The sequence below is a fragment of the Neovison vison genome, chromosome 10, assembly GCF_020171115.1.
Source record: "Neovison vison isolate M4711 chromosome 10, ASM_NN_V1, whole genome shotgun sequence".
Taxonomy (NCBI): Eukaryota; Metazoa; Chordata; class Mammalia; order Carnivora; family Mustelidae; genus Neogale; species Neogale vison.
The window spans coordinates 59,878,333-59,905,334 of NC_058100.1; the positions used below are offsets into that span (position 1 = coordinate 59,878,333).

Consider the following 27,002-nt stretch of genomic DNA (forward strand, 5'->3'; position numbering starts at 1 on the left):
ATGAAAGCTTCTTGGGGCCATATTAAGTTTCTCGCAGTTTTGAAGCCCAGGAGGAGGCTGGAGGAAGTGGTCAGCTGCCGGGTACTTGTGAAGCCCCAGAGGGTGATGGGTGGGGAATTAGCATGCCAATCAGCCACACCTAGGGCGAGAGGGGGTGGGGGAGCTGGGGGCCCTTATCTGGGGTGAAAACCTGTCATTTCTCGGAGGAGGGGCCTTCAGGTAAAGTGATGAGGACACTGGGCCCAGGAGCGGAGGCCAGAAAGGCAGGGCCTTGGACGAGGACTTCCCTTCCCCCATGCCTCAGTTTCCCCATGTGGGAAAGGAGAAAGCCAAGTGGAGGAATAGTCCCCCAACTAGGCTGCACGCCCCAATCACCTAGCAAGATTTTATTTCTTTCACCTAGGAAGATTTTTTTTTTTTTTTTAACTCACCTAGGAAGATTTTAAAACCTCGACTCCCAGCTGCACCCCTGACGGAATAAAGCTGAGCCCCAAGGGTTGGCGGTAGACCTTGACATCAGAAGATTTTAAAGTTCCCCAGCTGATTCCAGTGTGCAGGCTGGTGGAGGGCTGGACCAGATATCTAGAATTATGCCATTTGCTAATTGTAAGGCACTTTTGCACCACATGAGGAGTCTCAGGTGAGGGCCATAAGGAGAGGGTTTGGAAACTTAACCTGTGTGTCTGAGTGCCCTCTCAGCCACCTATGGGAAGGCAGACCAGGGCCACCCTGAAATCCCCCCAAAATCCCTCCAGCTCTCTGGTCGGCTGGGTTTCATTCTCCTCCTTGACCAATTCCTTATTTATTTATTTATAAAGATTTATTTATTTATTTGACAGACAGAGATCACAAGTAGGCAGAGAGGCAGGCAGAGAGAGAGGAAGGGAAGCAGGCTCCCTGCTGAGCAGAGAGCCTGATTCAGGGCTCTATTCCAGGACCCTGGGATCATGACCCGAGCTGAAGGCAGAGGCTTTAACCCAGGCGCCCCCAATTCCTTTTTTAAAACAGGGCTGCAAGGAAATGATCCCATCAGGCCATGTTGGGTCCTCCATTGCTCCTTTTCTACTGACCCTCCTTGGTCGGAACCCCGATGGGCTGTGAAAGGGGACCCCAAAGCAGCGGCCAGGAGGGAGGAGGTGCAGGAACGCATCACGGCGCAGGTGGTCCACTGTGGGAGGTCCTGGGACCTTGCTCCTCTCCTCTCTCTGCCGGGGAGATGCCACATCAGCCCTCCTTCCTGCCCCAGCACAGGCTTGGAGGGGCACTGGCATCAGAGTCTCACCGCCTCCTACGAGGGCCTCTGGACCTGCCCCAGGACCCTGCGCACAGAAAGAGAACAGCAACAAGGATTCTCTGCTTGGCCAAACTTTAGTCAGGCTCCTGAAACTTCTCCCAAGTCCATCTGTGTACTTCTGCATAAAATCCAGTTTTGGGGTACTCCTGGGTGGCTCAGACCGTAAAGCATCTGCCTTCAGCTCAGGTCATGATCTGAGGTCCTGGGATCGAGTCCTGCATCAGGCTCCTGGTTCAGTGGGGAGTCTGCTTCTCCTTCTCCCTCTGCCTGCCGTTCCCCCTGCTTGTGCTCTCTCTCTCTCTCTCTGTCAAATGGATAAATAAAATCTTTAATAAAGGGGTGCCTGGGTGGCTCAGTTGCTGGGCGTCTGCCTTCAACTCAGGTCATGATCCCAGGGTCCTGGGATCAAGCCCCGCATCAGGCTCCCTGCTCAACGGGAAACCTGCTTCTCCCTCTCCCACTCCCCCAGCTTGTGTTCCCCCTCTGGCTATTTCTCTTTCTGTCAAATAAATAAATAAAATATTTTTTAAAAATAATAAAATAACATCCATATTTGGCAAGGACCCTGCTGGGGTGGTTTGGCAAGAACATGCCCTCCCTCCCGCCGTGTCCGACCACCTGTCCCCAGGTGATGTCCAACCCCCTTGGCCTGTCTTCAGTTGGGTTGATTCAGCCAGAATCCCCACCTCCCTCCATCTCCCCCCACCCCCCAAACGTAATGGAATGTAATTTTATTTTATTCTTTTTAAAGATTTTATTTATTTATTTGACAGACGGAGAACACAAGTAGGCAGAGAGGCAGGCAGAGAGGTAGGGGGAAGCAGACTCCCTGCTGAGCAGAGAGCCTGATGTGGGGCTCGATCCCAGGACCCTGAGATCATGACCTGAGCTGAAACCAAGAGTCAGACACTTAACGGGTAGAGCCACCCAGGCGCCCCCATCCTTTTTTCTTTAACACAGAGGTCACTTTTGAGAGTCTGGCCATTTCGAGCACACCGTGCAGGGACCTCCTGACCCAGAGCGGCCCTCAGGCTGTCTGTCCCCGTGGCTAAGGGACATGGGAAAAGAGTGAGTGCTGTGTCTGGAGTTTCAGGGACAGGGGAAAAGAGCAGCAGTAGCTCAACACCCTGTGGGCTTTTCTTTTGTACCGAGTTATTTGGCCCTGGTCCCTCCTATTGCTAGGATCACTGCCCTTCCAGGCTATTCCAGAATCTCCCCCACCCTCCACATGTGAGGCTTTGTAGCAGGCCCTGGGGGACATCCTAAACCTGTGTCACATCATGCAACAAGGCTCTGATGGACTGAAGCTGACCCTGGACTGTCGGGGCAGCTCCCTCCTTGTCCCCTCTTGGGAGATGCAGCCACCTTGCTGCTGAAAACCCCTACGGCATCAGACTTGAAGCTTTTACTCTAAGATCTCCTGAGCTCTGACCAGTAGCATGGTTCACCGCAGATCCAGGTACAAACCTTCTTAGCAGACTTAGGGCCCTGCACGTGTACCTCGAAACCAGGCCGAAGCTCCTCCCACTGCGGACCACCAGCGCAGTGTCGCGTTCCTGCACCTCCTCCCTCCTGGCCACTGGTTTGGGATCCCCTCTCAGGGCCCATTAGGGTTCCCACCAGAGAGGGTCAGTAGAAAAGAGGCAACGGAGGACCCAACACGGCCTGATGGGATTATTTCCTAGTAGCCCTGTTTTAAAAAAGGAATTGGTCAAGGAAGAGAATGAAACAAGGCAAGCTCTGCCTCTCCCTTCTCGCAACTCCTGTCGGTTTGCATCTACCCTACCGGTAAGCACACGTGGTCTCCTGCGAGCTTGGTCCGCATTTGCAGCTGGTTGGCTCCCCAGGCCACTCTTGCCCTCGCTCAGCTTGCTCTGGACCCAGAACAGCTGTGCGGAAACACGCGCTCCTGGGGAACTGGAGCCTCCCGCTGATTTGGTCATAAGCCAGCCCCAGGAGACCGGCTGAGCAAATTAGGGTACATTCATAAGATAGAATATTATGCAACCATTAACTGGTTGACTGGGTGGCTGGGTCGGTTAAGCATCTGTCTTCGGCTCATGTCATGATCCCTGAGTCCTGGAATCAAGTCCCAGGTCCACTTCCTTGTTCAGCGGGGACCCTGCTTTGCCCTCTGCCTGCTTCTGCCCCCGCTCATGCTCTCTCTCTGTGATAAATAAATAAATAAAGTCTTAAATTTAAAAAAAAGTTAAAAAAAATTCATCTGTTAGATGGATTACTCCCCAAAGAAGCGACCTCAAAGGCTGCTTGCCGCCCCACCTACCTTTCTCCTTGGGGCACAGGAGCCCCGCTTCCCCAGTGGTTTCAAACCTCTCCCCAGGGCAGAGAATCCTCTGAGGGAAGGTTGGGATGCTGGGGTGTCAGGTGGCGGGGGAGGATGATGCCACAGGGAGGGTTGGTGGATCCACGGGGCTGTTTGGACTTTGGATCCAGGATGGTCCCTCTAGTAGCTGGCAGTGACTTCACCAACCCTTAGCCCCAGGTTTCCCATCCCTGTAGTTTGGACACTGGGCTCCCAGGTCCCTTCTAACTGCATGACTCAAACCCTTACCTAGGTTGCATGGGGAGAACGGTAACTACACAGCAGGACCGCCCTCCTGGAACGTGGCCCCCCGCCCATGTTGGCTGGAGAGACATCTGCACACGTGAGTTCAACCTGTGGGGTTTGCTATGCCCTGCACCACCCAAGGTTCCAGAGCGTGCCTGCTCCCTGGTTAAATAAATGGGGGTGCATTGGTTCGAAGAAAATCTAGACCCAGCCAAAAGAAATCTGAAGCTCTAAGTTGGAAAGAGTCATGAAAAGAAGTCCTCCAGGATATTGTGAAATGCGGAAAACAAATTACCAAACAGGATGTACACTAGGAACACATCTGTGTTTTTTAAAAGACTCTGTGCTATATATACATGTGGATATTTGCATATGCACAGAAAAAATTTCAGGGAAGGTTGCATGAGAAGCTCTAAGCTCTGGGAAGTGGAACTGGGGCTTTTAGGGGTGGGGGAGGGGAATTTTACTTTTCACCTTCTATCTTTCGGTGCCGTGTGAGTATATTTTTACTCCAAATATGCACTATTTTGTGATTTCTTAAAAAGTAAATATACTAGAGCGAAGTGAATAAGGACTAATGGCTATTCCTTTAGTAAGGATGCATATTATTATTATTTGTAGAATTAACTCTTATCTCATAGGTATACATTTTGTGTTTGTAGAATTTCATTAATGCTTATCTCACTGGTATATACTTTCTATCTGTTGAAATACAACATATATGGAGATGCACAGATGATAATTAATATTAGGAAAGAATAACAAATAAAATTTATAAGGAGTAAAAGGAATAAGAAAATACTGCCTGCTCCCACCGCCTGGGTTTGACTGATATGCGGTCTGGCGCTCTCTCCCCGTTCCACACCCAGACGCAAGAGCTTCATAGCCTCGCTTTCCAGGCAGCTTAAAAAAAATTTTTTTTAAATAACTAGATATAGCCTGGCACACAGCTCTGTGCCATGGGGAGGCCATAGCTGGCACACTCTGGGTAGTTATTTTAAGGTCCTTTTTAAGGGAGATTTTTATTCGATTATCACCTTGATGTCTGCTTCAGCCGGGATCCTGCTGTCTGGCACCTGGAAAGCCAGGCCCCTAGTCCCCGCTCTGGAGCTCATACACCACAGTTTTTCCTAAGGGTCAGGACTTCCTGCTGCAGTCTGAAGATATGCAGTGTGATGGGGCTGTCCCGAGTCATCAGAGGTCCTGCCCCTGAGACCTCCCAACAGCCGGCCACCGGCCACCGTAGATCCAGAGCTCCTAACGGGCAGTGCCTCCCCACCAGGCAGTTCTGTTTTTCTCAGCCTTGGGGACAATGAGGAGCTGATCCATCCTTGGGCGGAGTAGAGGACACTGGAGGTCTGTCCTGCAAGGTTCCAAGCCTTCACCCAACCTCCCACTTCCTGCTAGATTGTCCTGGAGACAAAGAGCCAGTCTATAAGGATCTGAGTGCAGAACCCGAATTTTACAAATAAACAGCAAATTTTTTGCATGGTTTTATTTTTTATTTTTATTTATTTCTAATTTATTTTTAAGATTTCATTTATTCATTTGAGAGAGACAGAGAGAATGAGGGAGAAGCAGACTCCCCAGTGCCGGGCTTGATCCCAGGACCCTGAGATCATGACCCGAGCTGAAGGCAGACGTCCAACCATCTGAGCCACCCAGGTACCTGGCACAGTTTTAATACACGCGGATATTTCCAGGGAAGGATCTACACATAAAGTGATTTTTTTAGGGATGCCTGGGTGGCTCCGTCGGTTAAGCCACTGCCTTCGGCTCAGGTCTTGATCCCAGGGCCCTGGGATCGAGTCCCCCGTCAGGATCCTTGCTCAGTGGGGAGCCTGCTTCTCTCTCTGCCTCTGCCTGCCACACTGCTTGCTTATATTCTCTATCTCTCTCTCTGACAAATAAATAAATTAAATCTTTTTTTTTAACTGGTTTTTTAGAGTTGTTCATGATTTCGAAAATCTTATCACCCACAGCAACCCACAGCAATCCCTTTACCCATCTGCATTTGTAGCCAGTGATCTCAAGGTGGTCCCACGTATGGGTGAAGCTTTGGAGCTCTTCACTAATATCCTGGAAGTCATGCCCAATGCACACACCTTTGTTGCTTTACCTGCATTTCCACTTAATGCTACATTTAAGACGTTTAAGAAAATGATGGTGTAGCTGTGCTCTTTTATTCGTGGACTGTCTTTCGGACAGCAAAAGGGATACTAAAAATGATCCAATTTATGAAGAGGCTTTGGGTCCAATAGGGTTGAGATCAACAGCACCAGAAAATATGATAAGTGCTCAAGAAATATTTGTCCAATGACTAACTTAACTATGAAATAATCCAGGGAAGCTGATACCAGCTCCTTGCTCTGTCCTGTGCAAGGACAATGTAATGTAATGTAATGTAATGTCCTGTGTAAGAGGCCAATAGATGTATCTCCAATAAACGTGTGAAAATGGTTGAGTTTTGGGAAGAAGAAGATTGCTGCACAGGTTCCATTTAAGATAACCTTGTTCAGGGCACCTGGGTGGCTCAGTCGGTTTAATGTCTGCCTTTGGCTCAGGTCGTGATCCCAGGGTCATGCTATCGAGCCTGCCAAGTGCCCAGAAGATTATTTTTAATATAAAAATAGAAGATTCACATATTTTTTTTACAAGAATGTACAATAGGAAGATTTTTTAAAGTAGCCATCCTCGTCCTTCCCAGATAATCCTCCGTGACGTTGAAAAAAAATTGTGCCCTGGGGACACCTGGCTGGCTCAGTCGGTGGAGTACAGGACTCCTGATCTGAGTCCCAAATTCGAGCCCCATGCTGGGAGCAGCGATGACTGAACGAAATTTAACAAAATAATGCCCTGCATAAGATTAGAAAATTCAGGGGTGCCTGGGTGGCTCAGTGGTTTAAAGCCGCTGCCTTCAGCTCCGGTCATGATCCTGGGGTCCTGGGATCGAACCCAGCGTGGGGCTCTCTGCTCAGCAGGGAGCCTGCTTCCTCCTCTCTCTCTGCCTGCCTCTCTGCCTACTTGTGATCACTGTCTGTCAAATAAATAAAACAAAAATCTTTAAAATAAATTAGAAAATTCATACAGGTAGAAAATGAAGAGTTAAAGCCTCCCTCACATACCGCATATATGTTGATTTCTGTACTATGTAGATATCCTAACCCGGAAGAACCATATTTTGACCATGACTCTGCCCTTTGCCTTTGTAACATAGTAACATTCTTGAGCTCTTTCCATATTGGGGCATCTTTTCTTTTTTTCCTTCATTTTATTTTTAAGTGCGCTCTATACCCAACATAGGGCTTGAACTCACACCCCGGAGATCAGGAGTTGCGTGCTCTACAGACTGAGCTGGCTGGGTGCCCCCATACCAGAACATCTTTATGAGCAGCTACTAGAACTCCACTGAGTGGAGGTACCATTTGTGCACCGCCTGTCTCTTATTGCTGGGCAATTTGGTTGCTATTAATTTTTTTTCTCTTAAAACACAGTTGGGGTGCCTGGGTGGCTGAGTGGGTTCAGTGTCTGCCTACGCTCGGGTCATGATCCCGAGGTCCTGGAATCGAGCCCTGCGTCGGGCTCCTTGCTCCACGGGGAACCTGCTTCTCCCTCTCCCTCCGCCCCTCTGCCTGCTTGTCCTCTCTCTCTTGACCTCAAATAAATTAAAAAATAATAATAAAATAGATCTCAAAAAAATTGAAACACTGCTGCAATAAATATTCCTGTGCCTATATCTTGGCACCCTCTTGAGGGACTGTCTGCACCCCTTTGCCAAGAGACTGGAATCGAATGTTGTCCTCCCCTGGCCAGTCCCAGGCAAAGCCAGAGGAATGGGAGGGAGACTTTGTTTCTCCAATAGCAACCTCTGCTGGGCTTTGCCAGGAGAGCACACAGTTAGAAACAACCAGATACGACTAATAGGACCCATATCAACATGGCTCTTGGGGAGGCAGAATTCTGTGTGACTGGTTTTCTTTACATTATTCTGTATTGATGAAATTTTCTATAACAAACGGGTACTTTTACACTTAGAAAAAAAAACAACCTAGACTTTTTTTTTTAACCTAGAGTTTATCTTAAATCATTTTGTTTAAAGATTTTATTTATTTTGACAGACAGAGATCGCAAGTAGGCAGAGAGTCAGGCAGAGAGAAAAGCGGAAGCAGGCTCCCTGCTTAGCAGAGAGCCCGATGCAGGGCTCAATCCCTGGATCCTGGGATCATGACCTGAGCCGAAAGGCAGAGGCTTTAACCCACTGAGCCACCCAGGTGCCCCTTAAATCATTTTTTAAAAGATTATTTTAAAAGATTTACTTAGGACACCCGCGTGGCTCAGTCTGTTAGGCGTCTGCCGTCGGCTCAGGTCATGATCTCCGAGTCCTGGGATCGAGCATCAGGGTCCTGCTCAGTGGGAAGCCTGATGCCCCCTCTCCCTCTGCTGCTCCTCCTTTATAATATATATAATATTTATTATAAAATATAAATTATTTTATCATTTGCAGTTGTAGAAACTAAAGCACGGAATGGTTGCGTAGCACCCTCAAGATCACACAGCTGGGGTGGTGGGAGAACAGGTCCCAAAATTGTGCAGACTGGCTCTAGAGTCTTGCATGCTTATACTATACTCCCTTCCCTTTCTGTTAAATAATGTTTTATTATTGTAGATCTCCCTGACTCTCTGTTTCTTCTTCTGTAAAATGGGTTCATAATACCTACTTAATGCGATTTTGAGAAATGAATGAGATAAAGCATGTGAAGTGTTTGAGGCATTGTATGTGTGAAATAAATTAACTGACCATCATTAATATTGTGGGGGGGCCCTTTTTACCAGGATGGGGGTTCCAGGGGTAGGTTGTCTGTGAACCCAGTCTTACAAGGACACATTCCCTTGAGGAATGTTCATGATCTGCCCTGCAGAGGGAGGGTGACAGCTCCAGGAGGCTTTGGCTCTGTGGCAGCAATATTCAGAGCACAGAGAAGCGGGGTTTGCGGTGTCCAAACTATCCATCCGTGACACAGGCTGAGCCTATTCTGTATAGGAAATGCAAGGGCCCTACAGAGTCAGTGAGACTCAGAGGCCCCAGGCCAGCTGGGCTGAAGGCACCTACAGGCCGTCAGGGTGATGTCTGATGGAGCTTCGGAGCCAGACACACCTGGCTGCCCGCGGAAGCCCCTCCACCAGCGCTGGGTGAGGACCTGACAGGTGCTTCACCTCTGTGATTTGGTTTCCTCATCTTTAAATAAAGACAATGATGCTTATTTCAAACAGCTACTCTGAGGCTTAAATAAGACAATGTATAGAAGCGGGTTGGACTAGCTCTTCGCACGTATATGTTCAGGAGCTACTAGTGGCCCTCTTCAAGGATCCGTTCAAATTTAAGAACCTTCTTCCTCTTAGTTGCAGTTGGTCTCCTGAAACTTCCTTGCATTTGCTGTGAAATGTGCGTGCTTTTCGGTCAGCAAATATAGAGTGGGCACCTTCTGTCTGTGCCAGGGTCAGGCCAGGCCTGTGAGCACATCCAGAATTCGTGGGGCTTGAAGCTTCGTCAATGATGGGAGGAAGGGGAATTCTTTAAGACAAAGAAGAGAAAATTAGGTACAGAAATGAATATTTAGGGGCACCTGGGTGGCTCAGTGGTTTAAAGCCTCTGTCTTCAGCCCAGGCCATGATTCCAGGGTCCTGGGATCAAGCACCACATCGGCTCTCTGCTCAGCAGGGAGCCTGCTTCCTTCTCTCTCTCTCTGCCTGCCTCTCTGCCTACTTGTGATCTCTATCTGTCAAATAAATAAATAAAATCTTAAAAATAAATGTTTTTTAAAGATTTTATTTATTTATTTGACAGAGAGAAATCACAAGTAGATGGAGAGGCAGGCAGAGAGAGAGAGGGAAGCAGGCTCCCTGCTGAGCAGAGAGCCCGATGCGGGACTCGATCCCAGGACCCTGAGATCATGACCTGAGCTGAAGGCAGTGGCTTAACCCACTGAGCCACCCAGGAGCCCTTAAAAATAAATTTTAAAAAATGAATATTTAGAACGCAAAATGGAACCCCAATGAATCACAAATGTTGAGAAAGCTGATATAACAAAATTCAAAGGATACAGTAATAAGGGCACCTGGGCGGCTCAGTCAGTTGAGCATCCAGCTCTTGGTTTCATGAGTTAGAGCCCCATGTCAGACTCTGCACTCAGCGGGGAGTCTGCTGGAGATTCTCTCCCCCTCCCTCCGCTCCTCCCCCTCCTCACACTCTCTCCCTCTCTCTAAAATAAATACATAAATAAATAAAATCTTTTTAAAAAATGACATGGTAATAATAACCACTACTATTCATATTACTTGACTTCCTGATACATCTCTATGCTTATTTTTCTTCCTACCTACCTTTTTTTTTTTTTTTGGCTGCATATCCCTTGTTCTCCATATGATAATTCCAAAATTAAATTTTCCAATGAGGGGAAGGGAAGATAATTCGGTCTTTCCTCTAAAAGGGCTGATTGAGCTTGGGTTTTTACATCCATCATTTAGAGAAGTGTCATGGTGCTCAGTGTCAGCAGATCCTCCCAGAGCCCCAGCCTTTGTTCTGGCTCTGCAGGTCCCAGGCGGGGCCACAGCGGCCGTTCCCCACCTACCGATGTCCCCACCCCCTGCTCCACCTTGGAGATGGGGATGGAGGGGGAGGAGGAGCAGGTGAGTTCACCTGCGGCAGCACTTCCACCTCCGGCCGGCAGGTGGCGCCAAAGGACACCCTCCCTCCTCCCAACCCAAGCTTAAGCATTTGTCTCCACATCTTTGGAACAGGTCCTTGGAATCCCGGGCCTCTCTTTGCCTGTTCATCTCGTCCTACTGTCAGTGGAGGATACTATTCGGTCATAATTATCGGTATTATTCTGTGGATATTAGCATTTGCAAACAGGAAAATGGAAGGTTGGACCCCATGTGGCTAATGTTGGTTACATCTCAGTAATGGGATTACTGGAGGGTTGTTTTTAAAAATACATATTTTTGGAGCACCTGAGTGGCTCAGTGGGTTAAAGCCTCTGCCTTCGGCTCAGGTCATGATCCCAGGGTCCTGTGACTGAACCCTGCATTGGGCTCTGCTTCCCCCTCTCTCTCTGCCTGCCTCTCTGCCTACTTGTGATCTCTGTCAAATAAATAAGTAAAATCTTTAAAAAAAAAAAAAAAAAAAAAGAGGCTTTAACCCACTGAGCCACCAAGGCACCACTTAAAAAAAAACTTAAAAATACATATTTTTTAAGTCTTTAATTAGACTCATTTTTACTTTTGCACCTAAACAGATGTGCATAATTTCATAATGGACAATGGCGGTTAAGTGTTTTGGATGTGGGGTGTTCTGGATGGCTCAGTCATTTAAGCTTCTGACTCCTGATTTCTACTGGGGACATGGGCTCAGGGTCGTGAGATGGAGCCCCAGATCCAGCTCCATGCTCTACTTGCGGTTCTTCCTCTCCGTCTTCCCCTCCCCTTCTCTAAAAACAAATAAATAAATAAATAACTGTTAAGAGTGTCTTTTTTTTTTTTTTTTAAGATTTTATTTATTTATTTGACAGAGAGGCAGGCAAGAGTGAGAGGAGGGGAAGCAGGCTCCCCGCTGAGCAGAGGGCCCCACATGGGGCTTGAGCCCAGGACCCTGGGATCATGACCGGAGCCGAAGGCAGAGGCTTTAACCCACTGAGCCACCCAGGCGCCCCCATGAAGAGTGTCTTGAATGTGGGGTACCTGGGTGCTCAGCAGGGAGCCTGCTTCCCCCTTTCTCTCTGCCTGCTGCTCTGCCTGCTTGTGATCTCTCACTCTCTGTCAAATAAATAAATAAAATCTTTAAAAAAAAAATAGTGTCTCGAATGTGAAGGTCAGAAAGGCGTGGTAACAGCAGCTACAGGAATCATATCTTATCTTTCCAGGTATTTAAAGCACTTTCACAGATTACAATTATTTTAGGGCCATTCCTATATCAACATCTTGTGATGGAACCAGGGCAGAAACAATGCTTACTTCTTACAGATATAGAGACAGGGAGCCAGAAAGTGGGCCTAAGGTCATGACACCTAAAAGGTGCCAGATTCAGTCCCTCTCCCTTCCCCCACCCTGGCTGGCTCTGTGAGCTCTGGCGCACATCTTTTGGAAATCCATTTCTTCCTTGTCATGTCCTTACGCTACCCCTTCTCAGGATCTCATCATCTTGGGCTAAGAGCAGCTTCCATCCCGAGCCCCTTACTGCCCCCCCTCATCTGGGTTCTCCTTCTACTACCTGAGGCTCACCCTGTGGCACTTCTCCCCTTGCAGCGTCTGCTCAGGCCAAGGCTAAGCAAGCACGCCAGGTTCTCATAACCCACAGGGTGTTCGTGAACGGTACTCTCTCTCCCTCCAAGGTCATTTCTACCTTCTTCAAATATAAACATGCATAGGGATCCACAGAAGGACCTCCTCAAAGCTTCCGGTCAAGATATCATTATCTCCTATATTAGGGAGTCACAAACACAAATGCCTACGGTGGCGGCAGGTGGCGCTAGCGATAGATGGCCTTGGTGTCAAATGACCCCTAGCTCCTCCTATGGGTCCCAGGATAAAGAGCAAGGACCATGTCTGTCACAATGGGGATGGAGGGGGTGGGGGACAGGGCGGGGCTGGGGCTATTGTTGCAAACTTGAGACCACTTGTCCCTCCTGAAGGCGGCAGCCTCCCCCTCATTGTTCTCCAGCGCCAAGGCCAGGCCCAGATCTTAAAATGCCAACCACCAGTTCCCATGCAAAGCACTGTAGGTGCCCACTCTTGCAAGCCAAGGAAAAGACACTAAGTTGGCCAGCTTCCTCCTGTGAGCCTCTGGAGTGTATGCAGCCTTTCCTCTGCATTTTAATGGAATATGGCACACAGCAGTGGCCTAAATTTCTGAAAAGCTTACCTACTGCATGCCAGACGGGACCTTTTCTTAGTGCTTTACGTGGATTCACACATCCCGTCTTCTCAACAGCCTAAGAGGTGGGTGCTGTTCTTATCCCCAGTTTACAGAACAGGAGGCAGAAGTGAAGTCACATGCCCAAGGTCACACCTAAGAGAGGGCTTCTCACCAATCCCACCACTGGACCACAACTCCTTGGCTTCAGACACCAAGCACAGCCCTTCACCTTTGTACCTCCCCCAGCATGCCATGTCGGAGCTGAACTGGTGTTGTATGGGTGGAACAGGTGTAATTAGACCTTAATTCATTCACTCAGTTCCAAGTTCTGAGCACCTACCCCTTTTCCCATCCTGTGTTAGGGACTGTGGGAGGTCAGAGGCCTAGCTTTTGCCCTCCAGGGACTTGCAGTCCAGGGGCACAAAATGATAACCACTACGAAGGCATTCTGCATTACTAAGACAGATGGCAAAACATGTATCGATTATTGACTAACACCAGAGAAAGCAGGACCTTGTACTCCATCTCTGGAAATCTAATAATATGTCACAGAGAAGACGAACATAATGTGGAGGGCAGAGGAAAGCAGTCACCTTAGGGAGGAAACTTCCGAAAGCATTTCAGAAAGGGTAATACATACCTGGCAAGTGTTTGAATGAACGGAGCTCCGCTGAAATCCACACGGCAAAGTTAAGTTGGTTGAAAAGTACCCTGGAGACCTGGGATAGAGTCCCGCATGTAGGGCTTCTGCTTAGCGGGGAGACTGCTTCTCCCTCTCCCTTTGCCTCTCTCCCCATTCATCCTCCCTCTTTCTCAAATATATAAATCTTAAAAAAAAAAAAAAAAAAAAAAGGAAAGGAAAGGAAGGGAAAGGGAAAGGAAAAGGGAGGGGACAAGGGAAAGGAAAAAAAGAAGAGGGCTCCTGGCTGGCTCGTCAGTAGAGCACGCAACTCTTGATCTTGAGGTTGTGGGTTTGAGTCCCACGTTGGATGTAGAGATGACTTAAAAATGAAATCTTTTAAAAAAGAAGCAAAGTACGCTCTTTTGTATAGGAACAGACTGGGAAAGATATTTGAAAGGTTTTGGGGAAACACCGTTTGTTAACTGTGTCTTTACATATGAAAGAGAGAAGCATGGGAAATACAGATGGTTTCTCTGAATTGTTTTCTACTAGTCAGATTCTATTGTGACAAGGACATTAGAACAAACGTCTATTGAAAAGTATAGAAAGAGTGCTAGATATGTTATCTTGATCGTGGTGAGTCATCTTACAGGTAGATGTGTCTGTCAAAACACATCACGTTGTAGACTTGGAGTATTTGCAGTTTATTGGGCATCAATTTATATCTCAATAAAACTGTGCAAAAAAGTGTCCCAGACTCTTGCTATTCCAAATGTCTACAGGCAGCAGCCCAGGAAGCTTATTAGAAATGCCTCCCTTCTGACCCCCTTCTCAGTTTAACAAGCCGCTCAGGTGATTCGCATGCACGGTAAAGTTTGACCTCTTGTTATAGCAAATGTCCGGAACTCACTTCCCATAATGAGTAAAGGGAAGTTACATTGCCTAATCTTTTTTAGCTCACTAAGAGCAACTAACTACCTGCAAGATAGTTCTTGATGGCTCTAGTAGGAAGAGGTTTAATTGTTTGGTACAAAGGATACGCTGATTTTTCAAGGCCCCTACAACTAGAAACAGGTTTACCATAAATTAATGAAACCCCTTTTCAGAGCTCTCACGTACATAGCTCCTTCCAAGGACTTTGGAGGAGCCCAGCAATATATTCACCTAGTCCAAAGTTTCTGTAAGAATTTCTAGAGTAAGATGTTTAAGACCACTGTCCCTCTGCATTCTGACTTCTGTGACTCCTCTGTGTTTGGTGCTTAAGGAATGGCCAAGGGCTTCTTTGGGATCTTGCTAAAGGGACAATAAATCGATTAAGGAATACTTTTTTTTTTTTTAAGATTTTTTATTTACTTATTATGGAGAGTGAGCGAGCACAGGGGGAGGGAGGAGCCGGGGGGGAGAGTTCCAAGTCAACTCAGCACATAGCACTCAGTGCGGAGCCCAACACCGGGCTCCCACAACTCCCAACCCTCGCGTCTGAGATCAGGACCTGAGCCGAAACCGGGAGTTGGATGCTTAACCAACTGCGCCATGTAGGCTCCCAGAGTAAAGGACACATTTAACTGGGGTTTAGCAGCAAGCATTTCTGTGCTTTGCGGATATTTCCGGGTACTGTTAAATCATCACTGTCCGTGGGTGTAGGAACGCTTTCTGAGGTACACCTGCTGCCCATTATGCCAACTCAGCCCTCCCTATGTCACAAAGGTGCAGGGCCAGAGGGCAAAAGAGCTCTGTGGTGCTCAGCCCATAAAATACGTGGGTAGTGGTGGGGGAGACAGGATGTGAAAGCAAAGGAGAAACTAGTCCATAGAAAATCCTTGATGGTTGGCATCAAGAGTAAAGTCAGTGTGTCTGTCTGTAGGTGAAGTCACTTGTTTTATTCATCCTAATGGATCAGAACCTGTTTTAAGGGAGCAGACCAATCTTGTTCAGAAAACCAATAAGGATCAAGTAAAAGCCATACAGGAAATTGCCACCAAAGCAGCCCCAAAATACCATAGCTCATCTGTGAAAGAAACCTGATACTGGTTTTTCCAAATTTGACAATAATCTTTAAAAAGTACACACACTAGGGGCGCCTGGGTGGCTCAGAGGGTTAAGCCCCTGCCTTCTGCTCAGGTCATGGTCTCAGGGTCCTGGGATCTAGCCCTGCATCAGGCCCTCTGCTCAGCAGGAAGCCTGTTTTCCCTTCTCTCTGCCTGCCGCTCTGCTTGCTTGTGATCTCTCTCTCTCTATGTCAAATAAATAAGATCTTTTTTTTTTTTTTTAAGATTTTACTTATTTATTTGATAGGCAGAGATCTCAAATAGAGAGAGAGAGGAGGAAGCAGGCTCCCCGCTGAGCGGAGGGCCTGATGCAGGGCTCGATCCCAGGACCCTGAGACCATGACCTGAGCCGAAGGCAGAGGCTTTAACCCACTGACCACCCAGGTGCCCAGTATTTTTCTTTTTTAAGTAGGCTCCAATTTAGAGGCTTGAACTCAGGACCTGAGACCCGAAGACCAGAACTGAGTTTAAGGGTCAAGAGTCAGTAGCTTAACCAACTAAGCCACCAGGTACTCCTGGGGTATTTTTTTCTTACTGGGGTGCCCCAAATTGTACGGTTCCCGCGAAACCAGGGTCTGCTGAATTAAAACAGCTCCAGAGAAGCCAATGATTTCTCTTAAGCCTCAGCTTCCTCCTAAAAACAGTCATTCGCCCAGCATTTCCTCAGCGTTGCCGTGAAGACCGAGTCAAAGTGGGGGGTATGTTCCGGGAAGTCCACGACTCTACACGCGGGAAGGGTCCCGGCCTGGAGCGTAGGGCGCCAGCCCACAGTCACCCGCCCCTCGGCCCGCCCCTCGGCGACCCCCACCCCGAGGGCCCCGCCCTCCGGCGACCCCCCCAGCCACGCGGGCCCCGCCTCTCCGCGACCCCCAGGCTCGCGGGCCCCGCCCCGACCGCGGCTGGCGGAGGACGCGGGAGGGGAACACGGGGGAGAACGACGCTCGAGTGCGGACCGGGGCCGGAGGGGCGTGGCCCGCGGGGCTGGGGGTCGCTGAGGGGCGGGGCACGAGCCTCAGCGCCTCTCCCGGAGCCTGAGAGCCTTCTCAGCGGCGGAAGTTCCGGCGTCCGTAAGTGGAGGTCAGAGGTCAGCAGGAAGTCGATACGTGGCCGCCGCCTGTCCCCGCCGAGGAGGCGCAGCAGCCGGAGATGGCGGCGGTGCTGAACGCAGAGCGACTCGAGGTCTCCGTTGACGGCCTCACGCTGAGCCCGGACCCGGAGGAGCGGCCCGGCGCAGAGGGCGCCCCGCTGCTGCCGCCACCGCTGCCGCCGCCCTCGCCGCCGGGGGCAGGCCGGGGACCGGGCGCCGCCGGGGAGCAGCCGGAGCTCGGGGAGGAGGCGGCCGGGGGCGCGGCGGAGGAGGCGCGGCGGCTGGAGCAGCGCTGGGGCTTCGGCCTGGAGGAGCTGTACGGCCTGGCGCTGCGCTTCTTCAAAGGTGAGACCGCCCGGCCCCACCCCCGCCTCGGCTGCCCGGGCGAATCCGACCCGGGGCCGTGGCCAGAGCGTGACCGGGCCAGTCCCCGCCTCGCTCGCCCGGGCCGCGGCGACTGGAGCAAGTTCCGTCCTTGTGGGTCCCCGAAGTTTGTCACCGGTCGCTGGGTCACACCCCTGAAGGGCTTGGAACCTCAGTGTAGTAGTCCGAGCCCCCAGGTTACGGGACGTTATACCCAATTGAGCTTCTTGGGTTTCCATGACCCGGGTGAAGAATGAGCCTTTTCTCTCGCAGAGGATCCGTTCTGGGATGACTTCTTGTATCTTCTTTTCCTTCTTTTTCTTTTTCCTGTCGCATTCCTTTTCTTGTTTGCTATGGTAGGCACATCAGACTCCACCGATTTTTACCCCTTTTCGGGGCAGGAAGAAATCGTCCCGCAGGTTCTTTCCAGTCGTTCTGCGGAACCGTAAACTCGGGATAGGACTTGCTAACCTTGCAGTTTTGATGAGGTAGAGAGGAGGAGATATTAAGCTAATAGGTCCCCTCTGGCTAATCAGCCTCTAAAGGGAAGGGATGCCCACTATGTTCTAGTAACTTCTAGATGGTTAAATTGTACCTTGGAAACAGTGTGCAAGAGTAAATTCCACTTAAGGCCTAAAAGTACCCTCTTGTTTCTTGCAGAATTAACTGTAAAATGTCTCGCCTTAGAGCACGAGTGTGTGTGTGTGTGTGTGTTTTAATCGGTGATTCACTGGTGGTCATACCAGTCACATGATCTTTTCAGTGGGAAAGACCGATGAGAAGCCAGTTAGTTTGATTCTTAGAGATACTTGGATTTTGAGGGGCAGATCTTCGACAGAATGAAACTTTAAAAGTGGTTGCTAGGTTTCGTATACATTCCGGAACAGCGTATTTATGACACCTCGCCCAAAGGGAGTTCCTTTTGGAATGCAACACATACTTTAGTAACTGAAGTTGTATAGTTATTGTAGTGATACATGCAAAAAAGTTATTTGTTCTCTCCCTAAATAACTGCAAACTAATGAAAGTCTTTTCTAAATTTTCTAGAACATTGGCTTATTCCACATTCATTGTATATATTTTTTTAAGATTTTATTTATTTATTTGACAGAGATCACAAGTAGGCAGAGAGGCGGGCAGAGAGAGAGAGGAGGAAGCAGGCTCCCTGCTGAGCAGAGAGCCCAATGTGGGGCTCCATCCCAGGACCCTGGGACCGTGACCTGAGCCGAAGGCAGAGGCTTTAACCCACTGAGCCACACAGGCGCCCCTCATTGTATTTTTTTTTTTTTTAAAGATTTTATTTATTTATTTGACAGAGAGAGATCACAAGCAGGCAGAGAGGCAGGCAGAGAGAGAGGAGGAAGCAGGCTCCCTGCTGAGCAGAGAGCCCGATGCGGGACTCGATCCCTGGACCCTGAGATCATGACCTGAGCCGAAGGCAGCGGCTTAACCCACTGAGCCACCCAGGCGCCCGATTGTAATTTTTTATTGAAAAGATTACCCTTGAAATATTCATTGTCATTGGACAGGGAGTTCAGCTTTCCCTGCACTGGCCTGCTTGGGGAATTGGTAATAGCTAATAGGGTTTGGATCACTTGACCCTTAGGTCACTGGCTTGAATTTAGTGTTTCCTGTGGTGGTGATACATTTCCACTTACATAAAAATCTGGTGTTTCCTATACAATTTGTATAACTACATTTTACTTCAAATTTTTATTCTTGGGACTTACTTTTCCAGTGTTCAGGAAGATTATGTAGTAGCACAAAGGTGAAAAGGACCCACTTTTTATCTTAGCTTTTGCCAAGTGACTAACAAAAAAATAAAGGTCGGGGCTCCTGGGTGGCTCAGTGGGTTAAGCCTCTGCCTTCAGCTAAGGTCCTGATCTCAGGGTCTGGGGATGGAGCCCCACATCTGGCTCTCTGCTCAACAGGGAGCCTGCTTCCCTCTCTCTCTCTGCCTGCCTGCCTACTTGTGATCTCTCTCCTCTCTCTGTTAAATAAATAAAGAAAATCTTTTAAAAAATAAAAAACAAACAGTATTAAAAAAAAAAGGTCATCCTGGGTGGCTCAGTGGGTTAGGCCACTGCCTTCGGCTCAGGTCATGATCCCGGGGTCCTGGAATCGAGTCCCGCATTGGGCTCTCTGCTGAGCGGAGAGCCTGCTTTCCTCTCTCTCTCTCTGCCTGCCTTTCTGCCTACTTGTGATCTCTGTTTGTCAAATAAATAAATAAAATCTTTTTTAAAAAAAAAAAGGTCATTTTATCTTCTGAGCCTATCTTATTTGAAAGTGGTGATCTTTTCTTTGAAAGATTAAAACACTGAATAATGTGCAGTAAATTTAGCATTGCTTTGGGAGTCAGGAGGCCCTGGATTCTGTTTACCATGTAAACTCCAAGACCCCTTGCTTTTCTGTTCCAAACTCTGTTTCCACGTGTGTGTGTGTGTATAAAGCAGCTAGGTTAGATGAAATTTGATGTCTCAGGTTTAGGATTTGGTCTAAAGCTGACATCATTTTAACATGTTTGTTGAGTAAGTAGTAGGAGTCCTTAGGGAATCTGTAATTGGGGGCAGGGGCCTAGTTACCAGTGACCTTAGAGAAAAAAGCTGCATTGATAGGTATGGTTAATTCACTTCCTAAGTTAAGCTCTCAGAGCAGTATTCAAATACTTAAAAGGAGAAATAGCAGTGTAGCAATTAAAGCTACCTTTCTGCATGGATCATTACATAGTTGGCCATGATGAGGCCCTTAGGATAAGAGATGCCTAAGGGTTGAGGGGGAAGTCTAGAAGCAGTAAGAAGAATTATGGAAAGTACGTGAGTCAAGTGTTGCTGACTTTGTTTTAATGTGCAAATTACTCCAGTGCAATACTTGACATTCTTACCAGTTTTATAAGGATTTTTAAAAGATCATGGTTTTGTGCTTTTCTGTACCAGAATTTCAGCAAGAATCAGAAATGATACTAAATTTTATCTTCCACTGTGGAATAAATATGAACCTTGAGAGCATGGCTATCCATTGAAAATAACTTAGATTGGGAATTATGAACCCTGTTTCTCGTTGCATCCCTGTCACAATGGTCACAGGCTAGTGACTGAACCCATTATGTCAACTACCTCTTAATTTTATGCAGGTAAAAGTAAAATAATAGATGAAAATTGGGGTGAAAGTAAGTTAGCATTTTTTTTTTAAAGATTTTATTTATTTATTTGACACAGAGAGAGGGAACACAAGCAGGGGGAGCAGGAGAGGGAGAAGCAGGCTTCCCTTCGAGCAGGGAGCCCGATGTGGGCCTTGATCCCAGGACCCTGGGATCATGACCTGAGTGGAAGGCAGCTGCTTAATGACTGAGCCACCCATGCGCCCGGTAAGTTAGCATTCTTACTGTCCAAACTTAAAACATTGTTGGGGTGCCTGGCTGGCTCGGTAGAGCATGTGGCTCTTTTTAAAAAATATATTTATTTTTTTAAACTTTTTATTTTATATAAATAAATATAACTGATATATATAAACATAATATACATAATATATATAAATATAAATAAATTTATTTATTTGACAGAGAGAGAGAGATCACAAGTAGGTAGGGAGGCAGGCAGAGGGAGAGAGAGGGAAGCAGGCTCCCTGCTGAGCAGAGGGCCTGATGTGGGGCTCGATTCCAGGACTCTGAGATCATGACTTGAGCCGAAGGCAGAGGCTTTAACCTACTGAGCCACCCAGGTGCCCTTTTAATTTTTATTTTTATTTGAGAGAGAGAGTGAGCACGCAAGCAGGGGGAGCAGCAGGCAGAGGGAGAGGGAGAAGCAGGCTCCCTGCTGAGCAGGGATTTCCTGGTTTAGGACTCAATTCCAGGACCCTGGGATCATGACCCCATCGAGGCAGGTGTTTAACCCACTGAGCCATCCAGGCACCCATACATGTGGCTCTTGATCTTATTCTGGATGAAGTTTCATGTTAGGTTACCACTTCATGTATGTTCCTTTTTGCTGTTAAGGAGCTTAGGGTCCAAAAGAGAAGTTAAAGACCCAATGACAGTCACAATACAGTGTGAAGGATGGAAGGGGCAGATGCCATTCCAGAGAGAGGGGTACAGCCAACAGCCATGAAAGGACAAGGCGTGTGTTGGGAAATGGAAAATAGGAAGCAGTGTGATAGAGCTGGAAAGGCACGTTGGTGTCAGATCCACAGAGGGACTTGAATGCCATTGTAAATAGCCTTTTTGTCAGTGACAGTGAAGAACCATTGAAAGTTTTTACAGGGCGGAGCCAACTTGCCAGATTCTAGCTTAGCAGACCTCAGCTGGTGTTCTGAGCTCTTTGGGTAAGGACATATCTTGGTTTTATTGTAGCCTTTATACTTATTGGATGATGGTGCTAACCTGAGGAGTGGTATTTTGGTTTTTAGAGTCTTTGGGGGTAAATGTTTCCTGGTCTAATATTTTATTTCCTCATTACATGAAGCTGTTAGATGGTTGCATTCATTTAAAATTCCAGAGAATTGGAGTACCTGGGTGGCTCAGTGGGTTAAAACCTCTGCCTTCGGCTCAGGTGATGATCCTAGGGTCCTGGGTATGAGCCCCGCATGGGGTGCTCTGCTCAGCGGGGAGCCTGTTTCCTTCTCTCTCTCTGCCTACTTGTGATCTCTATCTGTCAAATAAATAAATAAAATCTTTTTTAAAAAATAAATAAAATAAAATAAAATTCCAGAGTATTAATTAACCCCAGTTGTTGAGCTGCTGTTCACTGTATGTGAGGTATTGCTTTGAGATAATATCATGTGTAATATACATTACTCCGTGTAATCCTCTGCAGACCTTCTAGGGAGGGTGGTGGTCTGGCTTCTTAGTAAGGGAACTTGAGGGACCTGCATCAGTTACTAGTAAGAGGCAGGGTTGATTCTCAACTTGGATTCCGAAGAGGTCTTCCCAAGAGGTCTTCCTGCTATAGGAGACAAGTGAATAGAAACCCCGCTTTTTCTGATTGTGTTCTGAGGGAAATATTTAGAATTCTACCGTGTTGCCTTATTACATTTTGGAACGTTTTATTTATTTTTTATTTTATTTTATTTATTATTATTTTTAAAAGATTTTATTTATTTATTTGACAGACAGAGATCACAAGTAGGCAGAGAGGCAGGCAGAGAGAGAGGAGGAGGAAGCAGGCTCCCTGCCAGCAGAGAGCCCGATGCAGGGCTTGATCCCAGGACCCCGGTATCATGACCTGAACCGAAGGCAGAGGCTTTTACCCACTGAGCCACCCAAGTGCCCCTTTTTTTATTTTATTTTTTTAAAAAAGATTTGGGCGCCTGGGTACTCGGTTATTGTGCATTTGCCTTTGGCTTGGGTCATAATCCCAGAGTGCTGGGATCGAGTCCTGCATCCGGCTCCTCGCTTGGCAGGAAGTCTGCTTCTACCTCTGACCCTCACCACACTTGTGCTTGCTTTCTTAAATAAATAAAATCTTTTTTTTTTTTTTTAAGATTTTTATTTATTTGAGAGAGAGAGAGCACAAAGTGGGAGGTAGGGAGAGGGAGAGAGGCAAGCTCCCTGCTAACAGGGAACCCGATATGAGGCTCAATCCTGGGACCCTGAGATCATGACCTGAGCTGAAGACAGATGTTCAACCCACTGAATGACCCAGGCACCCCCTCATTTTGGAACTTTTTAAATAAATTTGCTTGGAAATATTAAGGGCTAATGGATAGATTCATACCGTTTTTCTACACACGATCATATTATCGAGTCTCTTTCGAGACCTGGAGGAACGAAGTGAGAGAGAACCATCTACTCTGAATTCCTACATGATACTATCAGGTTTAAAATTCTGAATGTAATGGGGTGGAAATTGCCTCCAAAGGACTGAAGTAAATGTGCTCATCAAAATATTGACATGCTGAATCCCACTGCTACTAGTACAATATTAGATCTTTTGGGAGGCCTGCATTTAACTAGTGTAATGATTTTTTTTAACTCTTGTAAATTGAAAATGGATGTGTTAATTCATTGGGGATTGAAAAATGGTGATACTCTAAATGTCTTTCTTTCCTGGAATATATTCCTTTATATACTATTTGGTGTGGAGTATAAATTCAAACAGGAAAGGGAAAATGCTTTGCCTTTATTAGTTCCAGAATAATGAATTGTTTCTCTGGTGGCCTTAACATGTGACAGTTTTTATATTGTCTTTAGGTACTCGTGCTTTTAAACATATATGTATGTATGTATGTGTATATATATATATTTTTAAAGCTCTTACCGATGCTCAATACCATCTTTAGCAAGTGGGAGCCTTGTCAGGTTGGCTCTTAAGTTCCTTTGACATGACTGGTAATTTTTCATAGCTTCCTTGCTATCTGGTATGATAAGATATTCCAGGTTATTCTTACACATTTCCTGCTTCAGCAGGAATCATCAGCCATTTGTCCAAGGAGACATGGTTCCCATTCGTGGGAAATAGCATTTGAAGAGAAGTAATTTGGGTGATGGGAGTGGGTGCTTGTTACTGCTGGATTGGTCATTATTTCTAGGCCTTTTCAGTAGACACATCAAGAGTGTGTGTTGGGGGGTATTTTTGAGCATACGATATATAAAAGCTGCAGTTGAATTTGGAGGAACTTAAGTCTTAGACTCAGGGTCTTTCTGGACTTGATGTGTTTCCAGGAGCAGTTCTGGTGATTATAGTCCTTAGTACACTCAGTGTGTTGCTGCTTCCAGAGAGGCTGTCAGGTGGACCGGCCGAAGTGGTTGTTTCTTTTGTCACCTTTAGGCATGCATTTACAACAACATGGAGGAATGGCCCCATTAAGGTTTTTTAAAAACGTAGAGGTGTAAATTATTCTTTGGTAACTTATGGGTAATTAGTGTGTGCCTCTTGGACTTCAGTGGTCTGGCCTCAGATAATTTCTTTCTTTTTTTTTTTTTCTTTTTTGCCTCAGATAATTTCAAGTTTAACTATTACTATCAACCATCTGTTAAATTTTGAGTTTATTTTTTCCTTCTTTTTCATTATCTTTACCTTTGACATAGCGTGTAATACTATAGGAGGACTTCTGGACCCCAGAGACAATTAAATTGTAACTGCTAGGGACGCCTCGCTGGCTCAGGCCGTTAAGCATCAGACTTGATTTTGGCTCAGGTCCTGATCTTCGGGTCTTCGAGCCCCACGTCCAGCTCTGCCCAGCGTGGAGTCTGCTTGTCCCTCTCCCTCCCCCAACTTGGATGCTTGCTTTCTCACTCTCCTAAAATAAATAAGTAGAATCTTTATTTAAAAAAAAAAAAAAAAAAGGAAAGAAATTACAGCCACTAAGAATAGTAATATCTCAGGGTGAGGGGATTAAAAAAAAAAGAATAGTGATACCTTTTAGGCATCTCATTTTTTTAATATGCTAGTTCATATTAAATTTGAGCTGAACTGAAGGTTTCCCATGAAGACTGGATTCAAGAATACATTTATACATGTGTGTCTTTATCTCTGTGTGTTTAATATAAGTGATTTTAACATCAGTGGAGGCTTCGTGTTTGTCGAATACACATTCCGAGGAGTACACAGATGATAGGTGTAGATGAACTTTCCCAAAATGTACATACTTTGGTAACCAACCCCCAGAAGGAGATAATGTTTAGAGTAGTTTCCCCCTTATCCGTGCTTTCGCTCTTCCTGGTGGTTAGCTGCAGTCCAGAAGCCTGTGATCGCCTCCTGACCAAATATCAGAAGATGGGTAGTAGCCTAACGCTGGGTCGCACATCTGGCGTCCTCACCTCACCGTGTCTCATCTGTCGTGGAAGCATTTTATCATCTGCTGTAATAAGGGTGAGGACAGAACAGTAAGATATCTTGAGAGAGACCACATTCACTTAACTTTTATTACAGAGTATGTTATTGTTTTATTACTCCTGTCTTACTGTGCCTAATTTTATAAATTCAGCTTTATCGTAGATAGATATATGTAGGAGAAAGCACACTAGGTATCAGGTTTGGTACCATCCACGGTTTCAGGCATCCACGGTAGGCCTTGGAATGTATCCCTCATGGATAGGGGAGGACAACTATGCTTTTGTCTGTTCACTACATGAGATCCGCTCTGGCTCAGGATTTAGGAAATTGAGCTCTGGAAACAGCCCATCTAGGGTCCCTTTTCTAGTTCTGCCACTCAGTTTCTTAAATTCAGTGCCTTCCTTTACTCAAGGGTTGTTGGAAGAGCTACAGGAAATTATATATATAAATTCTCAGCCAAGTGCCTGGCCGTTGGTATTCTGCTTATGTTGTTAAGGAGGAAAGATTACCAGGAATTTATTACAGGGTGTGTGGAATTAATTGGGGGGAGGAGTGAGCTTTTATTAAGCACTTAGTACATGCTAGGCCAATGTTTTACAGTCATTGACTCAGAAATACCGCATTGTGTTATACTTTCTTACAAGTAATATAAAAATTTATCAATCGAATTTTTCTCATTCCAGCATGGAAGAGATGTGGTTTTAATTTTATATTTCTAAAAGATGGATTTTACTCAAAGTATATTCTTTGGGAGTCAGCAGTGTGTTAGGGCCGTGAGAGCAAACAGGTTTGATCTTAGACTGGTTTGGTGGAAATACGGTATCTAGGATGAGGGAGGAGAGAGATGGTCCTGCTCTCTCCTCTGCACAGATCAGACAGTCCCTGGATAATGTTTTCAATTTGAGGCATTGTCCTGTGGGGTTAAAGATAAGTGGAGCTGGTCCAGAAGTGGTCTTGGTGTGGGAATTCACATGCATGCTGGCGGCTGCGCCGTTGGCGTCTGGCGCTCCACCAGGACTTTGGAACACATTTTATCTGACCCTCACAAAAATGGGGAAGGTACCTCCATTGTATTGGTACCAAAACTGGGGCTCGGAAAGGTTAAGTGAGTAGTCCCTATTATGTACTTAGTAGCGCGGGGATGTAAATGCAGGTCTTCGGAAGATGCAAGGGAATGAGCTACCACTGCTCAGCCCAGAGTAGAGAACTCAGGGCAAACGTGATGGGTATTTTGTGGCTTTTGAGGTCTTATTGGTTAAGTGTGTTTTACTTAATGCTGAGGACTGGAAATAGACCCTGTGGATGGAAATGTGAGAGGTTAAGTCAGAATAAAGAACTAAAAACCACAGCCATGCAGAAATGTACTAGAATGTTCCCATTCCCTGGACCTGCTCACGGGTAAGTTAGCAATCGCAAAGTGGGTAGGCTTTGATTCCTTTTCTTTTCTTTCTTTTTTTTTTTTTTTTAATTTTCTTTGTATCTGCTGCAGGTTTTTTCTTTGTGGTTACCATGAAGCTTACATAGAATAGTTTATAGCTGTATTAGGTTAAACTGGTAACTTCCACGGCATACAGAAACTCTGTGCTTTTCCCTTTCTCCTACTTGAGGTTACTGATGTCGTCATAGGTGTCTTTTTTACACTGTGTGTGCAGTAACAGGTTATTGTAGGCCACGTGGAGATGCAGAAGGGATTCGGGCTTTGGTTGTGCAGTTCAGTCACTGACGGTGAATGGCCTCTCTGACTCGCAGATTGTATGGCTTCATTTCATCAAACACAGACCATAGAAGGTACAATAAAATACTTCCTTACATCCTCTACCTTACTCTCTAGAGAGAAGAGAAGAATACAGTTTCTGTGTAAACTTACTCTAGCAGTTGAGGTGTGAGACTAAAAACACTTTGTATAATTAATGTCAGGTGGAAGGGACTTAACGTCGATCTTTCAGCGCTCTGGGCTTGGGAACTGTGATTATAATACTATTGTTAAATTATGCTGCCTTATTAAAACTGTAAAGTTAAGTACTGTTGAATTTAATAACATAATTTAGAAGCCATTTCTGTTTTTAGTTGCTTGGAAAAAATCTGTTTTGTGCATTGCATTAGTTTCCTTTTACTGCTGTAGCAAACCGCCACAAATTTAGTGACTTCAGACTGCACATGCTGTCTCACAGTTCTGGAGGTCAGAAGTTCAAAAGGGGTCCCCCCAGAATTTCACGGTATTAGTCCATTGTTTTCTAGCTTTCAGTATTCATACTCTTAAGATGTCTGTAGTCTTGGGGTACCTGGGTGGCTTAGTTGGTTAAGCAACTGCCTTTGGCTTGGGTCATGATCTCAGGGTC

At 46.5% G+C, this 27,002-nt stretch overlaps 1 protein-coding gene across 1 annotated transcript in view; it reads left to right on the forward strand.

Annotated features, from left to right (window-relative positions):
* The first annotated feature begins 16,560 nt into the window (after positions 1 to 16,560).
* ACBD3 (acyl-CoA binding domain containing 3) overlaps positions 16,561 to 27,002 on the forward strand; it is a 40,207-nt gene continuing 29,765 nt past the window's right edge. The window contains exon 1 of the mRNA XM_044267398.1: positions 16,561 to 16,876. Within this exon, the coding sequence (XP_044123333.1) occupies positions 16,591 to 16,876 (286 nt within the window). The 5' untranslated portion in view covers positions 16,561 to 16,590. The remainder of the gene's footprint in view (positions 16,877 to 27,002) is intronic.